We start from the raw sequence: 8389 nt of genomic DNA, 5'->3' as shown, positions 1-8389 counted from the left end.
GGTATCTCTATGGAAGTAGATTGCCCAGTCTTCCTTCCGAGGAGTGGCTGCTGGGTTTGAACCACCAGCCTTCTGGTTAGCAGTCACATGCCTTAGACTATGCCACCAGAGCTCCCATAGTTTAGTGCCAAATTAGTTCTGGAACCTTCTTAACGTTTTTTTGGAGTACCTCTAAATTAATGACAACCTTAGTAATTCCTTTTTTCTCCTAATTTCAAGGGTGAACTTTTATTATCACTAATACGTTCCTTTATTTCCTTTCATGTAGCTTTCTCTACTTATGGCAAAATCTTCAGAATAGTGCTCTGAAATTCTTGCACATAACAATCAGAATTCAGTGGCTTGATAATGAAAGCTAATCTGAAGCTTGAGGTGTAATCCATACTGCAGACTGTATGTAGTCTTTAGTCTGCGTTATGGATTACATCTCAAGCAGTATCAGGGACCTCTTACTGTTACCCCTTTCAGAGTGTCCAGCATTGGTAGCTAGGCACCATGTAGTTCTTCTGGTCTTGGATTTACGGAGACAGAGGTTCATGTGCTCCATTAGTCCTTTTGACTAATTGTGTTTTGCATCTTTGATTTTCTTCACTCTACTTTACTCTAGACGGAGAGAGACCAATAGTTATACCTTAGATGGCCATTTACAAGCTTTTAAGAACCAGTTACTCACAGTGGAAGTTTTTAAAATAAATTTTGTAGTATTTTTACTGTAGAAGGAGTTCTGATGGCATAATGCCTAAGGCATTTGATTGCTAACCAGACAGCTGGTGGTTCAAACCCACCAGCCACTCCTCGGAAGGAACATGGGCAATCTACTTCCACCTCAGTAACCCAAGGAGGTGAGTTGGAACTGATTCGATGGCAGTGAGTTTGGTTTTTTTTTTTGGGGGGGGGTTTTTATTGTAGAAACTATACTATTCATTAACACTCTATGGTCTACTTTGTGCGTATTGATGAACATGCTGTACAGTACTGAACTCTGCAAACTATTGGCAGGCATTGCTTTATTTGTGTGTTACTTTGGTCTCATTTATATAATAGTATTTGAGTAAGGGAGCTCTGGTAGCATAGTGGCTAAAGCACTTGACTGCTAACCAGAAGGCTGGCGGTTCAAACCCACCAGCCACTCCTCGGAAGGAAGGTTGGGCAATCATGCTTCTGTAGTGATACTGCCTTGGAAACCCAAGGAGGGGTCACTATGAGTCGGGGCCGACTCGACGGCACATAACAGCAACGACAACATTTGAGTAAGGAACCCTAGTGGTGCAATGGTTAAGCACTCAACTGCTAACTGAAAAGTTGGCAGTTGTGTGCCAAGCTGACACACAAACTTAACTACCACAGGCTTATACCAACAGCCACTCCGTGGAAGAAAGATGTGGCACTCTGCTTCCGTAAAGATTATTACCTTGACAACTCTATTAGGTAATTCTGCCCTATTCTGTATGCTTACTGTGAGTCGGAATCTACTTGACAGCACACAACAACAGAAATAGTATTGGCTTTGTTCTGGTTATCTAATGCCACTTTGACAGGAATATATACCACAAATGGGATGCTTGAACAAACAGGAATTTATTCTCTTACAGTTTGAACGCTTTAAGTTTGAGTTCAAAGTGCCAGGCTTTAGGGGCTGGGTCAAAACCCCTCAATCTTGGGCTTCAGCTCTGCTTCCTGCTCCCGGCCCATTGAAGCTAGAGGCTTTTCTTCACTCAGGCAGCTGCTGGCTGCTGAGACTGACAAGCTCAAGGTTGACAAGTCGAAAGGCACAGTCCCAATGTTACCAAACCATACAGCAGGCCATTAATTCAAGTCCATTGAAGTCTCAAGGTCGGCAGAGCATGGTAGGCTGCTGAACAATGACAAGGCTACATGGAGGGTTCAGGTGTGCCATAAACTAGAGACCATTCCCAAACTGTTTCTTGTATATAGGAAGCAGACCACATACTCAAAGCAGCTACTCAGATGCTCCAATAGATTCCACCATGGAGTTAATTACCAATCTCACTGTGGGGGGTAGTTACATCCAGCTGCCTAGCCACTTAACCAGGCCCAGCCAAGCTGACACACAAACTTAACTACCACAGGCTTATACTTTTCAAGTATAACCAAACTTTTAAGTCATAGGTCAGAAAACTTTCTGTGAAGGACCAGGTAGTAAATAATTTCAACTTTTCAGGCCACAGGCCCTTGGTCACAGCTACTCAGCTTTGCTGTTGTAGTATTAAAGCAGCCATAGACAATACCTAAATGAATGAGCGTGGTTGTGTTTTAGTACAACTTTGTTTAGGTAAATAGGTGACCCATTAGGTTTGGCCTATGGCTGTAGTTTGCTGCCATTGTTTTCTGTAATATATGAATATCGTATACATACAGTGATAATTTGACAATGTCTTGGAATATTTTAGTGAAGGAACGTCCAGTGGTCTAGAACATGTTAAAATATACCATTGTTTTCTTTTGAACAAAACCCAGTTATTAATTATTTTCTTAGTATTTGTGAAATAGATGACACATTCTTAGTATTCCAAGAAAAAACTGGTCTTTTCGTCCTTCTTGTTGCAGGATAGGTATTCCTCTGGAGCAAATGGAGACAGTTTTAACAGGACGCCAACTTCATCATCAGGTATGTGTTAAGGCAAAAAGGTGGAACCCTTTTTAGGTTAAGGGTTTCTTCTCATTAATAAGGAGCAGACTAGTAGCAATCTTGTTATTAGATATAGGAGGGTGTTTCTAAAACTTTTTCTAGTGAGAATTTATTTTGATTCATATATTTCTTGATGGGGAACTGCTGGCTAGAAGAGAGGAGGAAGGAGAGTATAGTCCTGTAGACTATATATACTACTTGCCTTAGTGTGTTGCTGTAAAGCCTTTGCCCAACCTGGAAGTTACATATTTGGCTTTCAGGCTTCTGGGAATTATCAGGGTTCCTGACTTAAGGGTATGGTAGGTTGGGCATTGGACTATAAGGTTGTTGAAACAGGTTGCAATAGTGGTGACCTGTCAGAATAACAATTGTCTGTTAAACGTGCCACACCATCACAGTATGAGTTTCTTTGGGATTAGAAAACTAATTTAGGAAATATTTTAGGAGAATAAGAGAAAATGAGTATCAAGGCACAGGAGCCTGTTTCCTTCCTGAATTCCCCCTGTCCTGGTTGTTTGTACTTGAGTGGCCTAAATATTTATAGAGTTGATGTGTAAGGGAATTTGAGTGGACCTGTTAGACTTGGGCTAGGAAGTTGAACTTGTGGTAGTAGTCTTTTACTTTGTTGAAGACTAAAGCAGGCTGAAATGCTGTAGTACTACTTTAAAATCTGACTAGTGCAAGGGAGAAAGATGTGGCAGTCTGCTTCTGTATGCCTTGGAAACCCTGTGGGAAAGTTCTACTCTGACTCAGGATTACTATGAGTCAGAATCGATTTGATGGCAATAGGTGTGGGTGTTTTTCTCTCTTTCTCTGTCTGTCTTAGGAGGGACTGGAAGCCCTAGTCTTATCATTTCTCTCAAAGTTAGTGGATGAGGTAAAAGATTTTTCACTGGCCTAAAGTGAAAAATCCTGGGGAAGACAGTTTCTAAAATGTGAGAGAGTTTGAGAATCAGAATCGATGGGGTTAAATCAAATTTAGTTCCCATCTGCATCCTCACTCACTGTCGTCGAGTCAGGTCAGATTCATAGCAATTACCCTTCTTGGGTTTCTGAGGCAATATCACTACAGAAGTAGATTGTCCAATCTTTCTACCGAGGAGTGGCTGGTGGGTTTAAACTGCCAGCCTTCTGGTTAGCAGTCAAGTGCTTAGGCACTATGCCACCAGAGTCAGGGTAATTCTCTTAACAGAAGTATAGTTAAGAGATACTTTTGCTATTGTCAGGATTCTTTTATATTTTATAAACGTTTAAATGCCACTGGTTTAATATAATATTCAGATCCTTAAACTTCTTGAAATTTCTGCCTGCTGAAACTTAAGGAAAAGCGTATTTGCTTCCACCATTTGAACTGCATGTGTGTGTGTTTGTGTGTATGTGAAGTATTTTAAAAAGACAAGTGAATAAAAGTAATCTGTATTTCATAATACATCTATTTTCACTGCTTACTATGTAATCAGGAGAAATCTGGTTGAGAGAGTTATAATTACAAGCCAACTTTTGCAAAAGAATGAAAACTTAGGGTTATAGTATATTATATAGGGAAGTATTAACATTTTGTTGGTGGAATTTCAGGATTGATTGAAATATCCAACTGACCAATTGCTTTTGAGTTGTTTCTGACTCATAATAGCCCCATGTGTCGCAGAGTAGAACTGTGCTCTATAATGTTTGCAAGGCTGTGACCTTTTGGAAACTTTGCCAGGCTTTTCTTCTGAGGAGCCTCTTACTCGATTCAAACTGCCAACCTTTCAGTAAGTTAGTTGAGTGCGTACTATTTGTGCCATCCAGGGAGACTGAAATAACCACCATTCAGAAGCTAGACTGTTTGTTGTTGTTGTTGTTATACGCCGTCGAGTTGGACCCGACTCATAATGACCCCTCCTTGGGTTTCTGAGGCAGTATCTCTATGGAAGTAGATTGCCCAACCTTCCTTCCAGGAGTGGCTGGTGGTTTTGAACTGCCAGCCTTCTGGTTAGCAGTCAAGTGTCTTAGTCTCTATGCTACCAGAGCTCCTAGACTGCTTCTTAGCAGTTTTTTTTTTAAAAAACCCACACTCACTGCCTTCAAGTCAGATCTGACTCATAGCGACTCCTCCTTGGTTTTCTGAGGCTATATCTCTACGGAAGTAGATTTCCCAGTCTTCCTTCTGATGAATGGCTGGTGGGTTTGAACCACCAGTGTTCTGTTTAGCAGTCAAATGCCTTAGGCACAATGTCATGAGAGCTCCTTTCTAGCATTGGGTAGGTGGATATTAGGCTCTGTAGGTAATGAAAACTATACTTAAATACAGATTGCATGCTCACCTTCTTCTGATGAAACAAGTACTTTTTGTTGCTCTTTTTCAGTAAGACACTTTTCTTACCAAAATAGGTTTTCTTATTACAGAAATATTTATTATGCCAATGAATATTTATTAAGCTGATATCTAAGTACACTTACTACAAAAAAAAAAAAATAAATACAGAGGTAAAAAGGAAGAAAATAAAATCATCTGAAATCTTGGCATCTAGAGATAGCCACCATTGACAGTTGAATATCTGATTTTTGTAGAAATCTGCAAACATTCCTATATATTTAACTGAATTTGATTGGCATGTTATATATATTTTTTATCGTAAAAGAGAAAAACCAAACCAAACCCACTGCTTTTGAGTCGATTCCAACTCATAGCAGCCCCCATTGGGTTTCTGAGGCAGTAAATCTTTACAGAATTAGATTGCCCAGTCTTCCTTCCATGGAGTAGGTGGTGGGTTTGAACCATCAACCTTCTGGTTAGCAGTCAGATGCCTTAGGCACTGTGCGATCAGACACCTTCTTATTTTTCCTCTGCTAATATACCCTTAGGAGCTCTGGTAGCATAGTGGCTAAGACACTTGCCTGCTAACCAGACGGCTGGCGGTTCAAACCCACCAGCCACTCCTCGGAAGGAAGGTTGGACAATCCTACTTCCGTAGTGATACTGCCTCGGAAACCCAAGGAGGGTTCGCTATGAGTCGGGTTTGACTCGATGGCAAACAACAACAACAACAACAACAATATACCCTTACCCTCCATACCCTTTTCATGCTCATAAAATTTTATTAAGATATGTTTCTTTATCATTGTCTGTTTCACAAAAATGGAGGATGTGGAATAAGGAAAATCATTGCTGATAGATCTTAGCTGAAAACAGAATAATGGAAAGATGTGCACTTGTGTTTTATTGACTGTGTTGTGACTGTGAGGATCATAACAAGTTATAGATAATATTGCAGAGAGTGGGAATTCTAGAACACCATTGTGTTCGTGAGTGACCTGTACAGAGACCAAGAAGCAGCTATTCAGACAGAACAGGAGGGTACTGAGTGGTTTAGAATCAGGAGAAGTGTGCATCAGGATTGTATCCTTTCACCGTAATTACTTTATGCTGAGCAAATAATCTGAGAGTTGGACTGTATGAAGAAGAACATGTTATCAGGATTGGAGGAAGACTTAACCACCAGCCTGTGATATGCAGATGGTATGGCCTTGTTTGCTAAAAGCAGAAATGATTTGAAGCACTTACTGATGAAGATCAAAGACTACACCTCAACATAAAGAAAATGAAAATCCTCACAGTTGGACCAATTAGCAGCATCATAATAAACACAGAAAAGACTGAAGCTGTGAAGGATTTCATTTTACTTGGACCCACAGTCAACACCCATGGAAGCAGCAGTCAAGAAATCAACGATGTATTATTGCATTGGGCAAATCTGCAAAAGAACTCTTGAAAACTCCTTAAAAAGCAAAGAGGTCACTTTGAGGATTAAGGTGGCTGTTTTTGGTTCTCTTGCACCACTCTAACAGAAAATACCACAAGTGAATGACTTTAAACAAACAGGGATTTATTCTCTTACAGTTTAGGAATGCTAGAAGTCTGAGTTAATAGTACCAGGTCTAGGGACTGTGTGAAGGCACCTGGGCCTTGACCTTCAGCTCTGCCTCATGCTTCCGGCCTCAGGAAGTAGAGGATCCAGATGTGCCAAAAAGCTCAAGAACTTTCTCAAAGCTGCTGCTTATGTACTGGGAGCAGACCATATCCCTAAGGCAAGTACTCAGCTGCTCACAGTAGATTCTACTGTGAAGTTGGTTACCATTCTTATCATGGGGAATGCCTACATCCAGCTGCCCCGCCACTCAAAACTGGGCCCATACAACTTGACACATACCCACAGTGTGTTTGACCCAAGCCATGGTATTTTCAGTGGCTTCATACGCATGGGAAAGCTAGACAGTGAATGAAAGTGACCAAAGAAAAATTGATGCCTTTTTGAATCATGGTGTTGGCAAAAAATATTGAATATACCATAGATTGCCAGAAGAATGAACAAATTTGTCATGGAAAAAGCACAGCTAGAATGCTCCTTAGAAGCAAGGATGGCCAGATTATGAGACTCCCAGACTATGACCCCTAGTTAACCTTCAGTTCTGAAATTGAACTCACTCCCATGGCTTCCATCCAAACAGTAGACAGACATATAGAGTGAACATTTACACCAGGTAGATGCACTCCTGAGAATGATCAATCATGGGAGAACAGAAGAGCAGGGAGATAGCTCAGGAATGCATAGGAAAGAAGGACACAGGGAAGAGCTAACTATAGGGAGGAAATGAGAAGAGAGCTGTTACATTGTGGAGATTGTAGTCAATGTCACAAATAAAATGTGTATGTATTGTAAAAAGGAAAGGTTTATATGTGGAAGGAAACTTTCTTTGTTGGTTACCAGGGGTGGGAGGGGAGGAAACACTGCAAAAATTTAAAAAAAAGATGAAAAAAAAAAGTATGAACTGCTGTATGGAAAATGAATTTGCTCTGTAAGCTTTCACCCAAATCACAATAAAAACTTTAAAAAAAGGAAGGATGGCCAGACTTCATTTCATGTATTTTGAACTTGTGTATTCAATATGATCAGTCCCTGGAGGAGGACATCATGCTTGGTGAAATAAAAAGTCAGTGATAAAGAAGACCCAGAACAAGATGTATTGACACAGCAGTGCAACAGTGGGCTCAAGGAAAGTAACAATAGTGATATGGTGCAGGATGGGGCAGTCTATTGTTCTGTTGTACATAGGATTACTATGAATTGTAACTGACTGGATGGCACCTACTGACAAAAGCAATTTTCCTGTAGCATCTTGAGAAAGGAAGCACATTTGAAATACTGGAATTTCTTTACCTTCATGCTTGATTGGCAGTTTAAGAGTAAGGTTGTAAACAATTTCCCCTAAGAATTTTATAGAGCTTCATTATATATGAAATTGTGATGGTATTGAGAAGTTTGATATTCTGAATCTTTATACCTTGTCACTTTTTCTGAACTCTTAAGTTTTTATGCTCTTATTTTACATCTAAATTCTCAAAATTTTATGATTATGTACTTTGATATGAGACTTTACATTAATTGTGCAAAACTCTTGGTAGGCCTGTTAAATCTGTAACTCATGTCCTTCACTTATGAGAAATTTTCTTGTGTTTTCTCTGACGATTAGTTTAATTTCATTTTAAATATTACTTCTGCCCTCTTTATTGTCTTTTTCTTCAGAAGTTCTTTAATTTTGTTCTTAGCTGCCTCGGAGTCAGCCCTTGAATCAGGACTACCCCCTGCCCGGCAGAATGAAATGCTACGCAGTCTTGCACCGTTCCCATGATCGTTTGTGAATCTGACGCTTGTGACTCGTAGGATTTTAATGGCTGATTTTTTTTTTTTTTTTTTT

At 40.0% G+C, this 8389-nt stretch overlaps 1 protein-coding gene across 1 annotated transcript in view; it reads left to right on the top strand.

The window, feature by feature from the left end:
• DDX4 (DEAD-box helicase 4) overlaps positions 1 to 8389 on the top strand; it is a 123464-nt gene that overhangs the window by 9316 nt on the left and 105759 nt on the right. Inside the window, exon 2 of the mRNA XM_042781441.1 lies at positions 2569 to 2629. Coding sequence (XP_042637375.1) covers positions 2569 to 2629 — 61 coding nt within the window. The remainder of the gene's footprint in view (positions 1 to 2568; positions 2630 to 8389) is intronic.

Source organism: Orycteropus afer, unplaced genomic scaffold, assembly GCF_000298275.1.
Source record: "Orycteropus afer afer isolate SDZICR_OR568_19922 unplaced genomic scaffold, OryAfe1.0 scaffold00122, whole genome shotgun sequence".
Classification (NCBI taxonomy): Eukaryota; Metazoa; Chordata; class Mammalia; order Tubulidentata; family Orycteropodidae; genus Orycteropus; species Orycteropus afer.
The sequence above is the reverse complement of the archived record's forward strand: the minus strand, read 5'-3'. Positions and strand labels throughout refer to the sequence as shown.